General features: G+C 40.0%; 2 protein-coding genes across 9 annotated transcripts in view; one reads left to right on the top strand and one right to left on the bottom strand.

Moving 5' to 3' along the window:
* HSPBAP1 (HSPB1 associated protein 1) overlaps nucleotides 1-4,801 on the top strand; it is a 64,734-nt gene extending 59,933 nt beyond the window's left edge. For all 4 annotated transcript variants that reach the window (XM_038583034.1, XM_038583037.1, XM_038583035.1 and 1 more), the window contains 2 exons: nucleotides 3,848-3,958; nucleotides 4,088-4,801. In XM_038583034.1, coding sequence (XP_038438962.1) covers nucleotides 3,848-3,958; nucleotides 4,088-4,624 — 648 coding nt within the window. In that variant the 3' untranslated portion in view covers nucleotides 4,625-4,801. The remainder of the gene's footprint in view (nucleotides 1-3,847; nucleotides 3,959-4,087) is intronic.
* Nucleotides 4,802-7,841: 3,040 nt separating this feature from the next.
* Nucleotides 7,842-24,772, bottom strand: part of PARP14 (poly(ADP-ribose) polymerase family member 14) — a 37,102-nt gene continuing 20,171 nt past the window's right edge. For 2 of the 5 annotated variants that reach the window (XM_038583029.1, XM_038583030.1), the window contains 11 exons: nucleotides 24,405-24,641; nucleotides 23,646-23,867; nucleotides 21,046-21,124; nucleotides 18,343-18,492; nucleotides 17,790-17,852; nucleotides 17,291-17,458; nucleotides 16,179-16,385; nucleotides 13,181-13,780; nucleotides 11,757-11,890; nucleotides 10,979-11,153; nucleotides 7,842-10,412 (listed from right to left, as the gene is read on the bottom strand). In XM_038583029.1, coding sequence (XP_038438957.1) covers nucleotides 10,123-10,412; nucleotides 10,979-11,153; nucleotides 11,757-11,890; nucleotides 13,181-13,780; nucleotides 16,179-16,385; nucleotides 17,291-17,458; nucleotides 17,790-17,852; nucleotides 18,343-18,492; nucleotides 21,046-21,124; nucleotides 23,646-23,867; nucleotides 24,405-24,641 — 2,325 coding nt within the window. In that variant the 3' untranslated portion in view covers nucleotides 7,842-10,122. Of the gene's footprint in view, nucleotides 10,413-10,978; nucleotides 11,154-11,756; nucleotides 11,891-12,798; nucleotides 12,922-13,180; nucleotides 13,781-16,178; nucleotides 16,386-17,290; nucleotides 17,459-17,789; nucleotides 17,853-18,342; nucleotides 18,493-21,045; nucleotides 21,125-23,645; nucleotides 23,868-24,404; nucleotides 24,642-24,772 lie in introns of those variants that run through there. The other 3 variants (XM_038583033.1, XM_038583031.1, XM_038583032.1) reach the window with 3 other exon arrangements.

Here is a 24,772-nt window from a genome sequence, read left to right as displayed (position 1 = left end):
TGTATATGTCACAGTTTGAAGACCACTCATTCTTCCTGAAACACTGGAATGCACACTAGGAGTTGAGTAATTATATCTTCCTCTGTCAGGTGGTGCTTTTATCCTTGTCTCTTCAAGCACTAGGCCATAATTATTTGTTGTTGCCAACTCCAAAAACCCTTAGATTTTAAAACCTACCATGTTCAATACAAGAACTCAAGCTAAATCCTGACTCATATTCCTGTCACAAGTCACATAAATTTGGAAAAAAAAGAAATTCTACTTCTGTTCAGGTGATACAATATTCCTCTCTTCTCTATTTCTCTGTTAAGGTGGTGCAGGTTCTATCTTAATATATTCCAGAGGATAAAGTGTATTCTCAATTCTTCTCAATTGTGCCTTTTTTAATCCTTTTCTTTTAGTAGTTTTCCTTATTCTTTTAGTGTGGAAATGTATTGAATATTTATTGGTATGTTTTCCAAACTTTAAAAAATATTTTTTGTTAATTTTAAAAGGCTTTCCTCTTGCTCTAATAATTTCTCCATTATTATATCTTTCATTGTAATTATACTTGTAAAATAATATATACGTATCATATTTGTAATGGTGCATTTTCCTCATCCCCTACTCCTCTCCTTTCTGGATTAAGGGGAGGGGGAGATGCAGTCTTCCAGTTATGGAATGAATAAGTCACAGGGATGAAAGGTACAGCATAGGGAAGAGAGTCAGTGTAGGAATGTTGTATGGTGACAGATGGTAACTATGCTGTGACCTCAGCATAGTGTATAGAGCTGTTGAATCTCAATGTTGCACACCTGAAACAAATGTAACATTGCATGTTGATTATGTTTCAATTTAAAAAAATTTCTTAGAGGTTTTGAGAACTTCTAGGAGTTTTACTTGTTTAAAATTTTGCTAGCTTTAAATGCAGCTTTTAAAAACCTGGTTAAGAGTCAAATGGACTGGGACACCTGGGTGGCTCAGCAGTTGAGCATCTGCTTTCGCCTCAGGGCATGATCCCAGTTCCCAGGATGGAGTCTGGCATCAGGTTCTCTGTGGGGAGCCTGCTTCTCCCTCTCTCTGGGTCTCTGCTTCTTTCTGTCTCTCGTGAATGAGTAAATAAATAAAATCTAAAAAAAAAAAAGAATCAAATGGACTAGAATAGAACTATTTTAGGATCGAAATAAATGCATTTGAATAGTCTGTGGAAAAACAATAACGTGTACAGTTCAGAAATTTTAAGTATATTCAGGAATTATGCAATCATACCATAATCAATTTTAGAATATTTTCATCAACCTGAAAAGAAACCCCTATATATAAATGGTTGCTCCCCCGTTTTCCTCTCTGGCCTTAGGCAGTCACCATCCTATTTTCTGTCCCTATAGATTTGCCAACATCATATAATATATGGTATTTTGTGGCCAGTATCCTTCACTCAGCATTATATGTTTTCAGGATTCATCTATATTGTAGCATGTTTCAATACCTCATTCCTTTTTATGGTTGAATAATACTCCGTTGAATGGATATGCCACATTTTGTTTACCTACTAATCAGCTGGTAGACATATGGGTTTTGTCTCCTTTTTGCAATTGTGAATAATGCCACTATTAAGAATCATGTACAAGTTTTTATGTGAACGTATGTTTTCATTTTCTTGTGTATTCATCTAGGAGTGGAATTTCTGGGTCATGGTATATTAATGGATCATAAAGACAAGAGTTGAAGTTGCAGTCTGGAGTCTGAAATCTGTAGGATGGCTGGCAGACTAGAAACACACTCACCCAGATTTCTATTAAAATCTCGAGGTAGAATCCATTCTCCAGGAAACCTTAGTTTTGCTTTTAAGGCCTTCACCTGAGGTCCTTCTACGTTATTGAGGATAATCCCCTTTACTTAAAGTCAACTGATTGTAAAGGTTAATCACATCTACGGAGTATTTTCACAGCAACATTTAGTCAACAGACAACTGGGTACCATAGCCTAACCGAGTTAACTAATAAAATTAACCATCACATATATCAGCCTTTTTAGGAACTGCTAGGCTGTTTGCAAAAACATTTAGATTCTCACCAGCAATGTGTGAAGATTCTTATTTCTCTATACCCTCACCAGCTTGTCGTTATCTGTATTTTTTTATGATAGCCATACTGGTGGGAGGTGGCGTCTTATTGTGGAGATGGATTTCATTCATTTTCACTGTAGTATGATACTCTTATGTATTTTTTTAAAGATTTTATTTATTTATTCATGAGAGACACAGAAAGAAAGGCAAAGACACAGGCAGAGGGAGAAGCAGGTTTCTGCAGGGAGCCTGATGCAGGACTCAATCCTGGAACCTGGGATGACGACCTGAGCCAAAGGCTAATGCTTAACCACTGAGCCACACAGATGTCCCATATATTCTCATGTATTAATGTACCGCAATTTATTGGTTCTTTGTTCTGTTGATGGATAATTGAGTAGTTTCCAATTTTTTGCTTTTTTTAAGTAGAATATTCTTGTGCACGTGTACAAGAGTTACTCTAAAGAATATGTATTCCTCTAGGAGTAGAATTGCTGGTCTATAGGTATACAGTACTCAAGCTTACAAGATAATGCTAATGTGTTTTCCAAATGGCATACCAGTTTGCACTTCCACCATCAGTGAGTCTGTCAATGCACATTTTTCTACTACTTGGAATTATCATACTCTCTTTTGCCAATTTCATCAGTTTCTTGATTGCATTTCCCTGATTATTAGTGAGGTTAAGCATATTTTCATGTTTATTAGTCATGTGATTGCTCTCTTTTTGAAATGCATGTCTTCATGTCTTTTGGCCATTTAAAAAAACTGGACAATGTGTCATATTAATATATGTGGATCCTTTATATATACATGATACCTTGTATCAATTTTATGTGTTACAGATATCTGGTTTGGTTTTTTCCTTTTGTTGCCTTTTGAACAGAAATTGTTCATTTTATTTTCTTATTATTTTTTTAAAGATTTTATTTATTTATTCATGAGAGACACAGAGAGAGAGAGAGGGAGAGAGAGGCAGAGACAGGCAGAGGGAGGAGCAGGCTCCATGCAGTGAGGCTGACATGGGACTCGATCCTGAGATTCCAGGATCACACCCTGGGCTGAAGGCAGGCACTAAACTGCTGAGCCACCCAGGGATCCCCCAAAATTGTTCATTTTAATGTAATTAATCATTAATGCTCTAGTTTATGCTTATTTTATCTTTAAAGAACCATATTTGGATTTTTAGCCATTTCATTCTTGTGACCAAGCATGTTTATTATAATTTTTCTTCCATTCCTCAGTTATCAAATCCAGTAGGTATAATTCCTCTCTATATAGTGCTTTTAAATAAAATTTTAAACATGTCAACAAATGGAAAAGATTGGAAGAAACATCACAAGGTAGCTCCTACTTAAGGCCTATGTCTCATAGACGGGGTAATACTTAAACTTGGTTGGTATAGTATTCTATAACTCTTCTAGATGGCGGGTGTTAATGAATACATAAAAGTTGTGGTCTTCCAACAACATATTCATTCCTTCTATAACAAAGTTTGTTCTTTTTTTCTTTTTCTTTTTTTTTTTTTTTTTTTATGATAGAGAGAGAAAGAGAGAGGCAGAGACATAGGCAGAGGGAGAAGCAGGCTCCAGCACCGGGAGCCCGATGTGGGATTCAATCCCGGGTCTCCAGGATCACGCCCTGGGCCAAAGGCAGGCGCTAAACCGCTGCGCCACCCAGGGATCCCCAAAGTTTATATTAATAAAAGAACAGGATACACAATTAATAGAGACACTAGTCCATTTTAAGCCATGAGATGAATACAAATGAAAAAAACATATTTTTTTAATCTTGACTCAGGAAGAGGACCACCAAACCCGGGTGGAAGAGGCAATCACACGCATGCTTGTGTGTGCCCTGAAGACTGCAGAGGACCCACACAATACCAGAGCTTGGTTAAACCCAACTGAGGTAGGCCACTTCTGGTGTTCATGGCAGTTAGTTTCCTGTGATAAATCAACCCTGGCTAGGACATTTATTTTTGAACTTATGTAAATGCATACATATATCCATTCTAAAGAGTTTTTCTTTTTTCCACAGGTTGAGAAAACATCCCATGAAGTCAATTGCCACTACTTAAATAGAGCCGTTTCTGCCCTTTTTGATTACAGAACATCTAAGGTAGTAGAAATCCAAGCACTGAGAACAAATAGAGATGACATGAAAAAGGAAGGATTAAATGTGCACCATCACATGGAGGTGGAACAAATGGATGACCAGGACTTACTCTTGGGAACCATAAAACAGGAGGCAGCAAGTCCCTTTGGCCCTGATCTGGTTCCTGTAATACTGAGTTCTGAAGAACTACCATCAGAGAGAAGAGGTATATTTGAAGGTGATGGTAAAGACTTTGTTGGCAAAGATGGAGAACACCCTGGAAAATTGCACTGTACCAAGAGGCAACGGATGATGAGTAAAAATGAAGATGTAGTTGCGGAACAAACTGCTTCAGATAGTAGTATGGCTCCTTCTCAGACATTCATTTCTACAGATGACTTGTTGGACTGCTTAGTGAATCCACAAGTAACCAGGATAGTGGCCCAACTTCTGATAAAAGGAAGAAGTTTGTGGTCCTAAGGAAATGACTTTTAAAATAATACCTTAAAAATATTTTTAAAAATAATATGATTTTTAAATAAAAGATGGAAAAGCAAAAAGTTAATTTGCACATGCTTGTAAATGCACTTGTTCTTACCTTAATTGTGTTTCAGTCTCTTGCCACCTTCATTCATAAACATTGCTCTTTGGCCGGGCTGGCTCTTTGTTAGTTTTTGTTCAGTGCCTTTGCCTTTCCTCTCCCATCCCATCCTTTTAGCCTATCTCAAATGCAAGCCCCAGGTGTTCTCAACAGAAAGTTATCTCTTCAGCAGTCTCAAGCAGAGGTCGGCCTACTGCTTGTTTTTGTAAATAAAGTTTTATTGGAGCACAGCCATGCCATTCATTTACATATCGTCTATGGCAGCTTTAGAGTAACAGTGTCAGAGTTGAGCAGTGACTAAGACGGTGTGGTCTGCCACGCTAAAAATACTGTCTCCTTACAGAGAAAGTTTGCCAACCCCTGGCCTAGTGCATCCATTGGGTGGATTCTAGCCTTGATCCGAAGTGATCATACTTGTGACACCTACAGAATTCTCGCTGGCTAAATCCTGTCATCCAGAGCAGGATACCAATCAAGAAAAAAGTAGCTTGGGGTCCAGTATAAGGCCTTCTTACGGAAGGAACTGGGACATCTAGGAACACTACTCTTGGGGATGAAAAGCACCAATGTTACTCCTGCAACTAAAAATTTGATCTAGTGAAACTGAGCCTACTCTAAATATATTTGCAACAAGGTCTGGGAATGTTTATTACCATTACTGTCTAAGTAAGAATTTAGAAATTAAAAAACCATATGGATCTCTGAGTAACCATTTGTGAAACAAATATAAACAGGTAAGGAAAGCAAAGTAATCTTTTAGGATGAATTGACAACTGGCTCCATCCTTCTCAGTCTTCAGACTTAAGGTATCAGTACATCCAAAGAAAGACTATGCCTTAAAAAAAAAAAAAAGAAAAGAAAGTCTATGCCTTCTAGCAGTGAGGGAGGTGTTACATGAATATGCCCAGGAAAAGAAAGGTCTGGAAGAAACTTGTCTGTAGTACTTACTGCTAAGTGACTACTATATATCTGTTTATTTAATTTACCTATTTATTTGATTATTGTTTATCTCCCCCAACTAGAATGTCACTCCATGGGGGTTGGGCTTTGTTTTGATTATTGTATTCGCAGAGCTTTGATCAGAGTGCCCAGCATATGGTAGTGGCTTGTTAAATATTTCACTGAATGGATTATAAAAAGAAGAACTTGTTGGCAACACTCCATCAAATACATTTGGGTAGAGGATGTTGTGGCCAAGGATAAGATCTCTGTTCCCCTTAGTAGATAGATCCTTATTGCAGAAATAGACATCTCTTTTTCTTCAGATATTTTAAAGATTGCTCTTCCTTTATTATTTTTCAAATTGCAGGTTGTGATCCATTAATAAGTCATAAAATCAATATAATGGGTAAGACCAGCATTTTTTTAAGTGAAATAGAATAGAGGATTTCAGTAAATTCATTAGTAAATGTATTATTTCATGAAAATTTCCAGGAAAAGTGTTCTTTTTTTTTTTTTTTTCAGGAGAAGTATATTTCATAAAACTTTTCAGTTATATCTGTGTGTGTGCTGGGCCTGATATAAATGTTTTTTTTTTTTTAAGATTTTTATTTATTTATTCATGAGAGATACAGAGAGAGAGGCAGAGACACAGGCAGAGGGAGAAGCAGGCTCCACACAGGGAGCCCAATGCGGGACTCGATCCCAGGTCCCCAAGATCACACCCTGGGCCGAAGGCAGTGCTAAACTGCTGACCCACCAGGGCTGCCCTATAAATGTGTTTCTTCATGTCCTCATATAGGTTGGGGTCAGAAAAGTTTGAAGGATATTCTGAAACAAAGCATTTAATTCAGTTAGAGGTAACAGTCTGACATGCAGAGACCCAAAGGGAGTTAAGACATTGATATGGATGGATTTCTAAGGGTGAGTGGTGATGGGAGATAAATTTCCTAATTTTATCAAGATGGAGACCTTGGCTTCTGCGAAGGGGAGTATGGCAGGGAGGAGAGAGACTAAAAGGGGGAGACTGTCAGGCACTCGGAGCTGGGTCCCATTTCATCCTGTATTTCTCAGATAAGCAGGCCTGAGTGAGTGAAACTATTAGATAAATACATTAACCCTGCAGAGGCCTGAGGCATTAAAAACTACAGGCTCATTCTCCCCTGTTCTCAGGACTGGGCCACCTCTGTGTAGGGCAGTGCGTTCCAGCTCGGCTCACACGGAGAATGTAAGAATTAAAAACAAAATTTCTATTAAGAATATGGCTCAGCATCACACCTAAGTATCAGCAAGGCTGACCTGTCCAGCTGGCAGTGCTTAGGTCCATGAGTCTTTAGGGGTCCCCAAAATGTTTTAGTTTCTTTGGAAAAAAAAAAAAAACATATACTCCAGCTTTCATTGCATTCATGTTTATATCAATGCAGTTGCAAAACGTAATTGTTCATACTTCTTACTTTTTATGGATTCAGGGGCCCATGATGGCAAAAGTCCCTGGAGCAAAAGTCCCTGGAGCCATGAAAGTCCTACACGATTCTGAGTATCAGGACAGCAGAATCATTTGAAGTGCTTGCTGAAAATGCAGATTTCTGGGTACCTCTGTAGAGCTATAGAACCTGACTCCTTTGGGATGGGCCAGAACTTGCTAGCTCAGCAAACACCTCAAGTGATTCAAATATCCAAAGTGTTTAAGAATCTCTGGCCCTAGTGGATACCCCCTAAACCCATCACAGTCTCCAAGTGGGCTTGGTTGAGCAGAGGCTTCTTGTTGGAGTCAATTTGCCCTTCAGAAGTACTGAACTAAACCTGTACTGTGCCCTTGCTGTAATTTTCAGCTCAATATTATTAGCACTTTAAGGACCCCTTGATGCTCTCATATTTAGTTGTCTTTCTTTTCGGCAGTGATCTGTATTTATCATCAAGCTCTCTTGTATCCATCCTTTTTTCTTTTAAATGATTTTATTTCTCTGACAGAGTGAGCACAAGCAGGGGGAGCAGGAGAGGGAGAAGCAGGCTCCTCACAGAGCAGGGAGCCCAACACGGGGCTCGATCCCAGGAACCCAAGACCACGACCCAAGCCGAAGGCAGACACCCAACCAACTGAGCCACTCAGGTGCCCCTGTATCCATCCTTAAGGATAAAGAGGTTTACCACCAAATGTATTTTCCAAGTACTTTATTCAAAAAGGAGGTAAAAGATATAAATTTCCTTAGATTGCGGATAACTATAACATTTACTGATGAGATCATTATACTTTGGTACAATACACCCTGATACTCAAATTTGCCCTGAGTTAACACTGGAGAACAAGAGCAAATCTGAGAGCAAGTCTATCCTTTTCCTTTCTTTCCTTTTTTAAAATAATTTATTTATTAATGAGAGACACAGAGAGAGAGGCAGAGACACAGGCAGAGGGAGAAGCAGGCTCCATGCAGGGAGCCCAATCCGGACTTGATCCCAGGACCCCGGGATCACGACCTGAGCCAAAGGCAGATGCTCAACCCCTGAGCCACTCAGGTGCCCCTTTCCCTTTTATTTCTTAACATCCATTGTCGAGGCTGAGCTCAGAGGCCAATGGCCGGGAAGCCACTCCTAAGCAGTCTTTGCCAGTCCACTTAAAAAACAAACAGCAGCAGTGGTGCCTGGGTGGCTCAGTCAGTTAAGCATCTGACTCTTGATTTCGGTTCAGGTCATGATCTTGGGGTGGTGGTATCAAGCCCTATGTCAGGCTCCGCACTCAGCAGAGGATCTGCTTGAGATTCTCTCCCTCCCTTCTCTCCCTCTATCTCTCCAAATAAGTAAATAAATCTTAAAAAAAAAAAAAAAAAAGCAAGACAAATTCCAAGATATCTGTCCGTTAATGAAGCAGAACTGGCCCCCTCAACCTGCTGTACTTGAAGTGAGTTCATAATAGCCACGGAAGAGTGCCTTTAACCTCCTAGCAATACCGCCTTGTCTGAGGGCACCTAGGCATCACTAGGCATCAGCTCTAGCCTCTTGGCCTACAGAGCTTCAAATGAAGAGATTATAATGGAAGCCAAAGCCAGAAGGAAAAAGCCAAAGAAATATGAGGGTGACTTATAGATTACCAGAGATGTTCCTGAAATGGTAACATTAACCAAGAGGCCATGCTCTGTAGTGGGAAGAGCTTGGTGCCACAGGAACCAGGATTGTGGCTCAGTCTCTGAGGACTACTACCTAGGTGACCTCAGGCAAGGAAGTTTCTTGCACTCTGAGCATCAGTTTCCTCAACTTTAAAATGGAGATATAATTCTTACCTGATGGGATCATTTGAGGGAATAAAATGAATATATGAAAGCACCTATTCTATTACCTGGTACTCAATAAATACCTGAATCTGAAATTTACCTGGGGAAAATTTTTTAAAAATCCGGCACTTGACTATCTAATAGATACTGAGCTAGCAAATTAGCAATATGACTGCTCAATTCCTTTGGTTTACTTATGCACACGTCTTTAAAATCAAAAGCTAGACTGCCAGAGAAAATAGGCTCTTTAGTAACATTAGAATTTAGTTAATCTTAACATAATAGAAGGGCTTCACACTGAAAGTATGGCAGGCTTATCCCACGGTTGTCACTGGGCAGAACTAAGACCAGCAAAAGTTAGATGAAGGCAGATTTGGGGTTAGTATAAAAAAGGATCTGCCGGGACTGCTGTGCTGCACAGAGCCGGTGGGATCCAGTTCCCTTGGGCCACACACTAGACCACAGCCCCTGACCTGTGCAAGGCACAGAACACCGACTAGACCTGTCCCACAGGTCATGGTTCAGTTCGTGAAGAACGGAGTTCCCCGTCACGGAATCTGTTTGATTTAAGGCAAAGTCAAGGATGTCAAAGAGATGGCCTCTACTCTGGGTCGATGTCTAACTAGGTATTTTCCTTCTTAGTTGGTTTATGAAATGTTTCTGGAGCATCTGTTTACATCAGGCACAGACCTCAGGCCAGGGAACCCCCCCCCCCAAAAAAAAGAGTTAGACACCATCCCTGCACCCATGGAAGTCAGCCATCCTACCCACTCAGTAATCCTGTGTCCCTCACAGGAATATGGCATCCCGATGTGATACCAGCTGTCCCCAGCAACAGCTGACATTGCATAGCTGTGCCCTCTGTCTTTAAGATGAGCTTTCTTTTCTCTTCCCGAAAATACAAACCTGTTCTTTCCTTCTTCAGATTTAATGTCCACAGTTGAAGACACACAGTTGTAACTAAGTTATGTGAGTTAAATTCTCAAATTTATTGCTCTTAAGATAGGTTCATTCCAATGATGAAGGAGAAGCTGAAGAAAGTCTGTTTCAGTGACAAGGATCCCTTGATCTTAGAAAAAGCTGTTAGAGGGGAAAAAAAAAAATCTAAGACTTGTTTTACAATTCCATATGTATAGATGAACAAGGTCTTCTGGGAAGGACACGAAAAAACGTTAATAGGTAAAAGTAATGAGGTACTCTGGGTAAGCCTGGTAGTCATAAAATACCACAAATAAACCGGGATTTTGAACACAGTCCGTGACAGTGTCATACAGGTCAGTAGGGTTATCAGCGCTCTTTGGAGGAGGCACAATTAGTGACTGATTTCCACGTGTGTAGGTTCCAGTAAGTACTCTCACATAATACATATGCTTTTTCCCATTTATGTCTGGTCTGGAGTAGGTATCATTTGCAGAATAACGGGCATTGACAGCAAAATAGGTTCCCTTTCCATACGCCACAGCTGTGAAGAGAAAAAACATTTTTAAGAAGTTCAATTTAGGGGGCGCCTGGGTGGCTCAGTCGGTGAAGTGTCTGCCTTCGGCTCAGGTCATGATTCCAGGGTCCTGGGATCGAGCCCCGCACTGGGCTCCCTGCTTAGTGGAGCGCCTGCTTCTCCCTCTCCTACTCCCCTTGGTCGTGTTCATTCTCTCTCTCTCTCACTCTCTCTTTCTGTCAAATGAATAATTAAATCTTAAAAAAAAAAAAAAGTTCAGTTTCGTCTATAATCTGATGAGTTGACCCAATATGTCAAATAATGTTAAAACAATGTTCAGTTCTTCTCTCCAAAACCTCTTAAAAATATTTTTCATGTGTTTTTAATTTTTAAAAATCATTCCTCCACCCCAGAGGGCCAATCAGTCCTTCTGCGATGAAATATAATGAGACCTACACTGAAACTCTGGCTGCAGCATGGCCACCAACAAACCATGAGAGAACACAGTGCAATCAATCCACACTGTGCCTCACCAGTTTGGGTTCTCATGACTGACACTCCATTTGGAGCAGCTGGATCCCTTGCTTCCTTACCGTTCTTTCCGGCATAACTGCGGTTAAAGCCATTGTGGTTGACATGTGGCACCGAGTCAGCATCTGTCCCATGGAAGAGCTGCTTCTCATTGTTTTTATGCCCATTCTTGGCATCCATGGCTTTCTTCTTTGTTTGGTAGCTATTCCAGAGATGTGGATTCTGGATCCTCTCAATCTGCAAATCAACAAGGGGAAATATTCCGTTGGTCCAAGAGCCTTTGGCAAGACACAGATAGGACCATTACTTTTTCACAAATAAAAAGTAAACAACAAATTCAATGCCAGGTGTCACCTTTCTGCATTCAGAAATCTTTTTATATCCAGTATTTCACAAAAACAGACCTTGGAAAGAACGTTAATTTCATTTTTAACAATCTTAGTGTATCTGTAATTATGGTGACAGGAATAGAATCTACAATCTAGAATCCGATTACCATAAAATATTCTAATTCTGTGCAAAAAAAAAAAAAAGTGTTGGAAAATGAATGATTTATCCAGGACCATGATATAACTTATTTCCACCATTAAGAGACGCCACGTCAGGGATCCCTGGGTGGCGCAGCGGTTTGGCGCCTGCCTTTGGCCCAGGGCGCGATCCTGGAGACCCGGGATCGAATCCCACGTCGGGCTCCCGGTGCATGGAGCCTGCTTCTCCCTCTGCCTGTGTCTCTGCCTCTCTCTCTCTCTCTCTCTCTCTGTGACTATCATAAATAAATAAAAATAAAAAATAAAAATAAAAAAAAAAATTTAAGAGACGCCACGTCAGCAGAAGGCTTACCTTCTCTATGTAGAGGTGTGAGCAGGTCTGATTAAACTTGGTTGCCACTGTGTCATATTCTGCATGACCAGGCTGTAGCTCAACCACACAGACATCCTGCTGCTTCATATCACTCCAGTGCTCAGGGATCACCACTGCAAGGAGGACATTTGAGGACCACACACCTGGGAAGGCCCACCTGCACATTCCTGGTATGCACTGAAGAACTGAGTATCATCTGTGTTCCTATTTTACAATCTCCTAACTCGACGTGTTTAAGAAGTTCCCTATCTTTCTAGGGGAATGTTTTTCCAAGTGCGGCCCACAGACAACCTACATTAGAACCAACTATAATGCTTGTTAAGAAAAAAAAAACTCCAAAGATCTACTGACTCAGACTCTCTGAGGGGTGGAGCTTGTGTACCTGCATCTTAATTAAGTTTGATCATGCTCAGATTTAAGAATCGTTGGTGTAGTATGACACAGCTGCATATTCTGTTCAGCCTCTAATCTGTCATAATTTAATAATTTAACAATAAATCATTTCCCTACGATGGTCTTGTTACCAACAGTGTGGGTTTTTGCAAGAACTCCTCACTATCACAAGGCCCTCCATCCATTCCTTCATTATTGTTCCCTGCATCCTTAAGAGTTGGGTGGACACAGGTTTTGCTCAGAGGCAGGTGGTGGTGGTAGCTCTCTTTTTCCTCTGCTAAACAGAATATTATACTTGATTTGTCGTTTCCCTAGGGTTGCTCAGAGTCTGAGGAATTCATTCATACTCATCTCACAAGAGATGACGATAATGTACAGAAAGCCAATTTACTAGTTTCGATGGAGGACTTGTGTGGTTCAAAAGCAGGAATGGCCCTCCACACAACACAAGCACCCCCTTCGTGGGGAGCAGATCCAGTCAGAGAATTTGAAGGCTGCTTCCTGATGCGTACATTAAGGAAACCTTATGGTTAGGGCAGGAGAGGGAGTGAATTCTGAGAGAAGATCCTACAGGCTCCCAACCCTCCCTGGGTTATCAGTCACAGACACAGAGAGGGCCCACACTGACCAGACTGTCTTCTTTTGTTCTAGAAAACCTTGGGCCACCTTTCTTTAAAGCCCTTGGCTTTTCCTCTCCTGCCTGCAGCAGCCATTACCTCCACAGCCGAACTGGCTCTGGGAAGCCTATAAACTGTAGAGATGGAAACAAACGCAAGGGTTTGGGTCTTGTTACCATGAAGATGGTCATCCTCAGACTGTTGAATGCACCCATGCTACATTTCCCCAGCCATAAGCCATAAGGTAAGCTCCTTAAGCTTAGAGACCAAGTTTACTTCATTCCATAAGAGTTGCTTGATTTTTGTCTACTTGATTACAATTTTGATGTATGTATAGTGTTAAGTCCAAAGAAGGTGTGCAGTAACGGATAACGAGCACATGATCTGACTCACCTTCAGATTTCATAAAGCGCTTAACAGGTAAATGGTGTCCTTTTGTATCTGTAGCAATGTTTGTGACGAGGTCCACTGTGTAGCTCTTATGATTAACTTTGACAAGAGTTGTCCTTTTCTTTGCCTTCCTTGCATTCTCCAATTGCAGATTAGTTATTTTGTCAAAACTATGAAAAGTGCCATTGTTGTAATATTGCCATTCTATAAATTCACTGATAAAATCTGCCTGGGATTTCTGTTCTTTGGCCAATCTAATTCCCTTGATCATTTCCTCAATTGCATTTCTAGCCTGTGTCAAATCGTTGCCAGTTCCAAAAACCTCAATCAAAGGTCTTTCACTGTCCAAACAAATGGCAATATTTAAGTTCTCCTGCAGCTCATTCAATTTGTGATATTCTTTTTCATTAAAGTCTTTGATACACTCATCTTCATTGGTGTAAGGACACAGTTCCTTTGTAATCAGATCCTGTATCCAGGAGAGAGCATTTTTCATACATTTTACATTTTCACCACACACCTGAAAAGTTGCTGATTCTGTTTTCTTTTTCAAAACCAAAGGATTCTGCTTTTGTGGAGACTGACTTGGGGAACTCACAGATGCTAAAACAGAAAAGAAAGGAAGATTAGCTACTTCTCTCTCTTTTTGTCACCATGCTGTACATTACACCTCCAGGAATTAAGTATCTTATAACTGGAAGTTTGTACCTTTTGACCACCTTTTCACCTCTCTTCACCTCCCAACACCAACCTGTGCTTCCTCCGGCAACCACCAATCTGTTCTATGGATCTATGAGTTTGTTTTTTAGATTCCACATATAAATGAGATCAAACAGTATTTGTCTTTCTCTGTCTTATTTAATTTAGCATAATACCTACTAGGTCCATTAATTTTATCACAAATGGCTGAATTTCCTTCTTTTTTATGGCTGAATAATATTCCATTGTGTGTGCATGTGTGTAATACACATGTACATATTATATGTGTGTTGTGTATGTGTGTATAAATATACAATATATTGTTCTATATATATATTTATATATACTATATATATATATAAAATATATCATTTATCCATTCATTTGTTGGTGGACACATAGGTTTTTCCATGTCTTGGTTTTATAAATACCATTACAACGAATATGGGGGTGCAGATATCTTTTATTACTATCTTAAGATAAATACCCAGAAATGGAACTTCTGGATGATATGGTAGTTCTGATTTTTTGAGGAACCTCCATACTGTTTTCAACAGTGGCTGCACCAGTTTGCATTCCCACAAACAGTGCATGAGGGTACCTTTTCCCCATATCCTCACCAACACTTGTTATTTCTTGTCTTTTAGATATTAGCCATTCTATCAGGTGGGGTGAAATCTCTTTATGTTTCCCCGATGATTAGTGATGTTGAGCACCTTTTTATGTGTCTGTTGGCCATCTGTATGTCTTCCTTAGAAAAATATCTATTCAGATCCTCTGCCCATTTTAAAATCAGATTGCTTTCTCTGATTGAGTTGTGTGAGTTCTTCATATATTAACCCTTTTGTATACTAACCCCTATCAGATATATTATTTACAAATATTTTCTCCTATCCTATAGGCTGCCTTTTCATTTTATTGATAGTCGTCTTTGCCATGCAGAAGCTTTTTGGTTTGAGGTAGTTTGCTATTTGTGCTTTGGTGTCAAATCCAAAAACAAAATCACTGCCAAGATTGACATCTAGGACTTACTCCCCATGTTTTCTTCTAGGAGTGTTATGGTTTCAGATCTTTAATCCATTTTGAGTGGATTTTTATGTATGGTGTAAGATAGTAATCCTGTTTCATTCTTTTGCATGTGGCTGTCCAGTTTTCCCAGCACTATTTATTTTAGTTTATGTGCTGCTGAAGCAAGCATCCAAACACTATTTATAGAAGAAACTATCCTTTCCCCATTGTATATTCTTCACTCCCTTGTTGTAAATTAATTGACCACACCAATGGTCCCCAACTTACAATGGTTCAACTTATGATTTTTTCAACTTTATGATAGTATGAAAATGATACACTTTGAATTTTGATCTTTTCCTAAGCTAGTAATGTATGGTGCCATACTCTCTTGTCATGCTTGACAGGGACAGCAAGCTGCAAACCCCAATCAGGCAGGAAATCATGAGGGTAAACAACCAATATCCTTATAACCATTCTGTACCCGTAAAGACATTCTGTTTTCACTTTCATTACAGTGTTCAATAAATTATATGAGATAATCAGTACTTTATTATAAAATAGGCTTTGTGTTAGATGAGTTCATCCAACCATAAGCTAATGTGTTTTGAGCATGTCTAAGGTAGGTTAAGCTAAACTATGATGTCCAGTGGGTTAGATATGTTAAATCTATGTTTTTTACTTACAAAATTTTCAATTTATAGTGGGTTTATCAGGATGTAACCCCATTGTAGGTGAAGGAAGATCTGTATATTCATGGAGTTATTTCTGGGCTCTCTATTTTGTCCCATTAATCTATTTGTTTTTATGCCAATACCATACTGTTTTGATTACTATAGCTTCGTAATGTAGTTTGAAACCAAGAAGAATGATGCCTCCAGCTTTGTTCTTCTTTCTCAAGATTGCTTTGAATATTAGGGGTCTTTAATGGGTCCATACAAATGTAAGATTCTTTGTTCTATTTCTGTGAAAAATGACATTGGGATTTCGATAGGGATTGCACCGAATCTGTAGATTGCTTTGGGTAGCATGGACATTTTAATTCTTCCAACCTATAAGCATGGTAAATTTTTTCATTTGTGCTATCTTCAATTTCATAGAAATTTCATAGTTTTCAGAGTACAGGTCTTTTACCTTCTTGGTTAAATTAATTCCTAGGTATTTCATTCTTTTGGGATAATTGTAAAAGGGATTGTTTTCTTAATTTCTCTTTCTGATGGTTTGCTAAAGATTAGCTATTTCTCATGTGACATCAGTATCAGGAACATGCATTTCATAAAAATGGTCAACTCACATTTTAATTTAGACTCCAGAGACTGTTGGGGAGAAGCCTGAGATGCTTCTCTTTTTTTCATGCTGTCATAAAACACGTCCAGTAGATGAGGCAGAAAGATGACAACTTTAACTTTTTTCACAGACTTGAGCATTCCTTTCTGTATAAAGTCTTCAATGGCATCAATTATGGCATCAGCAACCTTATCTGGGTCTTTTTGGGCATTTCCTGGAAAGGCAGATAATAAAACTGGGGGCTGGGGAGAAGATCCAACTGGGAAGGCTGAGAAATAATTTGGTGATTCCGGCCCTCGCAGAATGAATGCCCACTGCCCAAGTATTTCATCATGGGCTTTTCTAGCAATGTATGAGCAAACACTTTTGAGGTCCTAGAAGCACTGGGGAGTTTCTCTTCCATTATGTCAGGAAGCCAATAGCCCAACAACGAACAAAGGACCCAGAAATCTAACTTTTGGTATCAGCTGCTCATATCTGCTCTGTCAAGTTGCCTTAGCTCACTGTGTTCCTCTGTGTTACAAAGCGCAATTAACCTTTTTGGGCTCATTAATGTCTTCAAAAGGTCCATAAAAAGCAAAAGATGCTAATATATGTTGAAATATCATGCTCTTTAAAAAGATATTTTTTCTTTTTTGTTCAGTCACCTGACTATATTCATGTATCCTTATTCTTCCAGATGTCTTTGGGGACCCAATTCCAGCTAAGCTAATTTTGTAAGATACTTGGAGCTGTTAGCTATCTGCTATAATCTATAATAATTTGCACATAAGTTATCCATAAGCATCTAGGAAGTCTTTTCCAGCTAGTCAGTGAGATTTTAGCTGATTTGCTGGGTTCAAGGTGGCCACCTGAACAAGACTTTTTCTTTTTCCAGCGTATTCCATATCTTGTTTCTCAAGCCTACTGTCTAGGTAAGACCAGGAAAAGTCCCATGAAAAGCCATGGAAGCAATCACATACAAATTTTTCCTCTCATTTAAACCACCCACAGTTTTGCTTACTCCCTTAGGGGCTGCCTTGGGGTGAGGAGCCACCCTTACCGAGACTCTGCGTTAACTATATTAACAGCACCAGAGCAAAGGAAAGGTGGACACCTCGACATCCAGAGATTACAAACCTGTCCCAATGGCTGGGAGGCAAATGGATGAGTAATTCCGTTTTTCACACTCTTGCAAAACAAAGGAGATGGATTTCTTGACATCATTTCCACCAATGACGTGAATGATATTCTTGCATTTCAATAATCCACCTTCTGTAACTATATAATCACTGTTGCCCGTTTGAGCTGGGAAACATAAGACAGAGATGCAAAATTAGATACAGAACCCACTCTCTGGGTGTTTAGAAAAAGCAAAATGTTTTGTTTGACACGCAAAGCATTTTATGTGAAAAAAGACTCCTAACTATGGTCTTTGAGGAATATTTCTTCTATTTTTAAGTGTGAAATTACTTTTTCACTTCTAATTGTCTATGATTAGAATTCTTTGGTCAAATATATGGTTTTAAGATTGACATGTTGTCTCCCCAGTCCCAAGGCTTTCCTCAGCCTCTCCAAAGCCTCCCATATTCAGCATTCCACTTACAATTTTGAACCAAAAAACAATACTGTGCCTTACCTAGGAGAGAGCATGCCATTTCCACATTTTGTCCAGCACATTTTAGAATTGCTTTGGACACTCCTACAGGAGAGAAGCAAGAGGGTTACAAAAATGAATTTTTAAAAAAATCAGAATAGTGGGGCACCTGGGTGGCTCAGTGGTTAAGCATCTGCCTTGGGCTAAGGTTGTGATCCCGGGGTCCTGGGATCCTATCCCACAGTGGGCTCCCCACTGGGAGCCTGCTTCTCCTTCTGCCTGTGTCTCTGCCTCTCTCTGTGACTCTCATGAATAAAGAAATATTATTAAAAATCAGAATAGTACATCTGGATCAGAAAGATTGCTTCATCATCTAAAAAGCTTTCTCAATCATCAAAGAATCCTATAACGTGGGTATTTCTGATAAGAAAGAAGAAAAACTTATAAATAAACTGTTAACCAATTATTAGAAACCATGTCAAAATAATTTTAATATTGTTAATATTAATAAGCCAAATTTGTAGAAACCAGTTTGGTGATAGCAACTGTAGGATAGCTGACTATTAGACTACTCAAAATCCTACAAGTGAAGCACCTGCTTTGAGATTAAATGTCTTCGATGTTGAATTTACGATCACATCTGCCTCTTCTTTGGTGATATCTCCAGAGGCCACCTGGAAGATGATGGGACCAATCTTCATTTCGTGCATGTCTACATTTGGGCTAGACACAGTCCCATAGGAACCTGAGAAGAAAAGAAATGGAGTCCCCAACGAAGTCAGCAACAGAAGAACGACCTAGATCTCAGACTCCTCAGATGCATTCCTCTCATACTTCTTCTTCCCCCTCCCTGTGATCTCCAGCCTTTAACCAGCCCTGACTCTGAGCTCCAGTGATTGCCAGTTTCTGGGAAAGGATTATAAAATCTAACACGTATCAAATGTGGACTTCTGCTGCTGGCCAAGGTAACGTCAGGACCCCAAGCACCTGTCCCACTCATGAATTATAACTAAAAGTGCAGGATAAATACGAAAAGCCACTAACTGAGACCTGAAAAGTAAACAGTGGGCAGGCTGGGGGAGGGAGTCGAAACTTGAAGAAGCCACCTGTAAAGGGGAGGGAGAGTTTCCCATTTTATTTTGTTTCAAAAATGTTCCTCTTTTCTCCTGAAGGTGGCCCCAGTTGCAGAACTATGCAATAAGAATCCCCACTTTTGTGGCCAGAGGATTAGAAAAAGAAAATGGGTCCCTGTGAGCTGAAAAGTATGAGAAGGAATCCTCATGATTGTCCCTATTTTTCCTTTTCTAATTCAGGCCTTGCCTCAAGATGAGCCCAGCTGCAGAACTCCACAGTGGCACCACAGGAAGCTAAAACTCTGAAAAACACTCGGTCCTTTCTGTCCAGAAGAATCAAGAGGAAAGGCCCTTATGGTCTGAAAAGCGTGTATGTGGGGGCGCCTGGGTGAGTCAGTCAGTTGGGTGTCTGACTCTTGATTTCAGCTCAGGTGATGATTTGAGGGTTGTGAGATTGAGCCTCATGTGGGGCTCCAAGCTCAGCAAGGAGTCTGCTTGAGATTCTCTCTCTCCCTCTGCCCTTCCCCTTCTCCTGTTCTCTCTCTCTCTCTCTCTCAAATTAAAAAAAAAAAATTCTTAAAAAGAAAAGCATGTATTTGTGTGTAGGGACAATACCTCTGGCTGGCTCAGTCTTTCTCTCCCTCTCCCTCTTCCTCTTTCTCTCTCTCTCCACTGTGCCCACAAGGGCAACCCTTACCACACAAAATTATGAGGCAACTGAACAGGCAGCTTAAGCTCCCAGAGAACCCTGTCTGTCTGGACAGAGGACCTAGAAAATGGGCTCCCTTGAGCCAGAGAATGTAAGAGTCCCAGACGGAAGAGCTGGAGAAGGTAGCCAGTATTCCGTGTATGAAGTGGGATAAATCCGAGCTCACCTGGAGTTGCACATGTGGGGCAGATCCAAGCTACATAGCAAAGGCCTTGAGAACTAAATTACCATTGAAACTGCTGCCTGTGAGACATCTGAGTTGTTCAGTAGTTGAGCATCTGCCTTTGGCTCAGGGCATGATCCCGGGGTCCTAGGATCGAGTCCCGCATCGGGCTCCCTGCATGGAACCTGCTTCTCCCTCTGCCTGGGTCTCTGCCTCTCTCTCTGTGTCTCTCTTGAGTAAATAAATAAAATCTTTAAGAAAGAAAGAAACTGCTGCCCACACAGAAGGTGAGACAGAGCACTTAGAATGAACTTAACTGACTGCTGGCTAAAACAAACCAATCACCATTTTCCAATAGATTTCCATAGGAACCAAGTTTCACAACATAATATTTAAAATGCCCAGTCTGTAATCCCGAATTGTTTGTCGTATAAAGAACCAGGAAAATGTGACCAGTTCTCAAGGATTGAGATCATCAATTACAGATGCTAATCTCAAGATGATCCAGTTGTTGGAATTACCTGACAAAGACTTTAAAACATCTGCTGTAACTATGCTCCCTGAGGTCAAAATAAACGCAGTTGAATGCATGAAAATGATTTGGAAGGAATGGAAAAATAGAAGGCTCTGCAGTTTATAAACTACATTTTTAAAAAAAAGGAACCAAATGGACATTTTAGAGCTAAAAAATACAGTATCTGAAATAAAAAATTCACTGGATTAGCAGTGGACAGAGAAAAGAGCCCATGAACTTGGAGGTGGATCAACAGAAATTATCCAATGTGATGAAAAGAGGGAAAAGAGATTTTAGAAAGGGAAAAAAAAAAGAGACAGATGCCGGGGACCTGTGGGACACTATCAAAACACCTCATATTCATGTTATTGGGGCACTGGAGAAAGTGTGGTATGGTAAAATGATTAAAGAAATGAGTGAAAAAGCCCCAACTTTGATGGGAAAACACACATTCAGATTTAGGAAGCCTCAGCAAACTCCAAACAGGAGTTTGGATAAACTCAAATATAGCAACGGCAGATCTGACACAGGAGAAGCATTTGGTTGGTGGTGTCTCTTTAAATGTATCTATTTCTGAAAACACATGTGACATTATCCTTAGAAATTACAGCCACATCACCACTTACAAGCCGTGCAGAGACTATATAATTTTGCCTGCCTACTCTTTCACTTCAGACCACATAAGCACACCAATGTCTTACATACTCAGGGGTGTGGGATATAATTTAATATCTTCTTTGTCATTAACTGATTCCTTCCTAAAAGGCATCACTACCGTCTTTCACTGAATAGTTATTTAGCAACTAGAAACAATTTATCATCTCACAGCTTTACGGAACCTTGTGCATCTTCAGCCTTGGGAATTGTGTCACTGACGACATTTCCATTAGTCCTTCTGGCAAATACATGTGAAAATGCCTGTAAATACAAAGACAATTTTGACCACTGCAATCCTCAGTAGATGAATAAATTTGATTCATCAGGGCTTTCAATCTTGCATGCACACATACTTAGGAGAGAACAACTCTGAAAGTGTTATTTTCATTATGGATTTTTGAAATTATAAAAATAATACATATAATTCTGTTTTTACAGATTCATTCTAGGAAAACTATTAAAATATGTGAACTAAGTTATAAATACAAGCATATTCATTACACACTATGTATAGCAAAGAAAAGATAAAAGTTCAAAAATCCAGCAGGGAAATGGTTAAATAAACTTTGGTATATCCATGTGTTGGAACATTTAACAGACACCAAAAATCTCATTTTCAAAGAATTATTAATGGAATAGAGAAATTCTTTTTATACTATTAAATGAAAAAAATGCTATTAAGTTGCATTATATAATCCCACTTTTTAAAAAGATTTTATTTATTCATTTGAGGGAGAATGAGTGAGAGAGGGAGAGCAAGAGATAGAGCACAAGTAGGGGGCAGGCAGAGGGAGAAGCAGACTCACTGCTGAGCAGCGAGCCCCGTGTGGGGCTTGATCCCAGGACCCCATGATCATGACCCAAGCCAAAGGCAGATGTTCAACTGACTGAGTCACCCAGGCATCCCTGTAATTGCTTCTAAAAGTACACATGTATAAAAGAAGACGAAATGCAACTAAAAGAATGTATGCATTTTGTGTGGTTCAAAGTTTCTACAATGAATATTCTTTTCATAATCGGTAAGAGCAAGTACCTTGCCAATTGTAAAAAACAACCACCACAACAACATAGTAGTAAAAGAAAGATAGTCAGGGATCCCTGGATGGCGCAGCGGTTTGGCCCCTGCCTTTGGCCCAGGGCGCGATCCTGGAGACCCGGGATTGAATCCCACATCGGGCTACCGGTGCGTGGAGCCTGCTTCTCCCTCTGCCTATGTCTCTGCCTCTCTCTCTCTCTCTCTCTCTCTCTCTCTGTGACTATCATAAATAAAAATTAAAAAAAAAAAGAAGAAAGATAGTCACATAAGACAGCAACACTTCCATTTTTTTAATTTTAATTTGTCCCAGGAGAGGAATCACTAGAAAGTAGTTCTCTCTGGAGGACCCTAATCCTAGGGTTAATAAACCTGTGAATTTCATTTCTTTGCCTGGTAGTGACATCCTCAAATCATCACTTTCTTTCTCCTTTGAAACAAGCAAGAGAGATTTAGGGGGAGGAAAAAAATAAGTATAACTTCTTTGCTAAAAGTTGATCCAGTAATGGGAGGTGGACACAGGGAGACTACAGAACCAGGATCCCAGCTGATGGGCTCTCAGGGGTGGGGAGACAGCAGGCAAGCTCCGTGTGTAAAAGAGGACAGCTGGTTGATGAACTCGCTACAACTGAAGATGGTTCTGGAATTCCTAGTTCCAACTCTCCTATGCCCATGGGGATGTCCTGACATTAATTTATAGACAACCGTTTGTCCTCCTATTTAGAGGACTACAACTTTTATATTATGTACTAAACTTTCTAGGTTCCTATGAAAGGGAATCCCCTAGATTAAAAAACGATTAAGGGATGTCAGCTCTACTGCAATATATGGACCTTATTTGGATTCTGATTCAAACAAACAAGCTATAAAAACAAAATAAGATGCCTGGAAAAAAAAAAAAAAAAAAGATGCCTGGGTGGCTTGGTCAGTTATTCAACTGTGTTGGGCTCTTGGTTTTGGCTCCAGCTGTGATCTCAGGACAGGGACTTAGGGTCGTGGGATCCAGCCAGGGCCCATTACAGGGATCCACGCTCAGGGAGTCTGCTTGAGATTCTTTGTCTCCCTCTCCTTCTGCCCTCCCCTACATGCACGCGCACACACACACTCTCTCTCTCTCTCAAATTAATAAATAAATAAATAAATAAATAAATAAATAAATAAATAAATAAATAACAACCCCTCCAAAAAAAAACAAAACAAAATGAAGCATTTATGAGACAATTGGAAATTTGGACATTGAATTGACAATAGAGGAAATAAGGGACTGATTCTCAATTTATTTGAAGTGTGAAACAGTATTGTGGTTATGTTACTTTTTAAAAAGGATCCTACTGTTTAAAATAAATACTGAATTGTTTATAGGTAAAGCATATGTCTAGGATTTGCTTGGAAATAATATAGGAAGAAGGGAAATAAATGGAGGTAGAGATGAAACATACTGGCCATAGGTTGATCATTGTGAAGAAGAGTGATGGGTACAAGGCAGTTTATTATGGCATTTTGTCTACTTTTACTTATGTTTGAAGTTTTATTCTTCAAATAAGTTAATTTTTTTAATAAGTTAAATTTTTTTTCTGTATCCATAAATTTGCTGCTTGACATTTGCTGTGCTGCAACTAGTCTACACCACTCCTTTACTTTCCTGTACAGAAAATACATGAAAGAAACAACCTAATAGACCCACCAAGAAGACATTTGAGAACAGTAGGGCTCAGCTGCCCAAATAACCAGAAATGAGTGAGACTGTACCTGAATATTTTCATGATCATTCGGGTGCAGCAGAAATTGAACCTCTTGTAAAGCTGCCAGTTGAGTCTTGCTACTAAATGTTAGCACTTCTGAAGTTATTAATTCAGCAAAAATAGTTTTAGGAAACCCCAAATTTCCTGTTCCTATTGCTGGAAATGCAATTGATCTTAAGGACAGGCTCTCCGTGATTTCCAGACATTTTCTGATTATGTCTCTCATGATCTGAAAAGCACAAAGCACATCTTTATGCATCTTTCCTAGAAAGGGGAGTTAGAACAAAAATGATGAGAATTTAGCAACTTTGACTATGATCTCTGTCTACTCCTCTGCTCTCAAGAGAGGCTAAGGGCAGGCAGAAAAGGAAAGGCCAGACAGGAGTAGACAAGGAAAAAGAAAAGGAAACCTCAGAGGCCCTCTGAAAAGATCCAAACTCACTTAGCAACAAAGGAAAGCAGCAAAACAACTACTGCTCTGACCCTTCATTCTCTTCCATTCTTCACGCCCTCACCTTACTATCCTCACGGAAGACGTGTCATCTTCAGTAACTCTTCCCTGAGCCCCAATAATGATTGAGCACTATAGTCCATTTATATTATTAACTAGTCTCCCCGGGAGAAGTCAGCCACGGCTGAAAGAAATGGCCATAGTGATAGAACGTCCTGATAATGTGACAGACGGAGAGGATCCAACCTACATGATACTGAGAGGAGGATCCCAAGCGCTACCCAGTTTCCCAGAGAACCGCAAACTTGGCCCTACCTTTTGTGAAGACGTGCTGCCCTCTTCCCAGTCCGGAGCCACCACGTGAAGCACGTAGCGACAGTGCAGATCGCATCCACTGGTTTGGAGAACTGTGCCCATGCCAACAGCCACTGCTCGTCCCACCATGTCCAGTTCCTCCTGGAGCTTTGGCCCAGCTTTTTCCAAGAGGGCTTGGGAAAGGAGCCCTCTATTAAGCTTGAGATTCACCGGAACGGAGTTGACAATAACGTCAGCCTTAAAGACGAAACCAACTTGTTTCAGATGCTAACAAAGAGCATTCCTCAGGGTTTACCATATTTAAGCCACTGGGTTTGGCACTACAGTGGGGAAACCATGAAGATTATTTTCAGAGACTGAAATGCCAC

Source organism: Canis lupus, chromosome 33, assembly GCF_011100685.1.
Source record: "Canis lupus familiaris isolate Mischka breed German Shepherd chromosome 33, alternate assembly UU_Cfam_GSD_1.0, whole genome shotgun sequence".
Lineage (NCBI taxonomy): Eukaryota > Metazoa > Chordata > Mammalia > Carnivora > Canidae > Canis > Canis lupus.
Note: the sequence above shows the minus strand (reverse complement) of the source record. Positions and strands in the feature narration are given on the sequence as shown.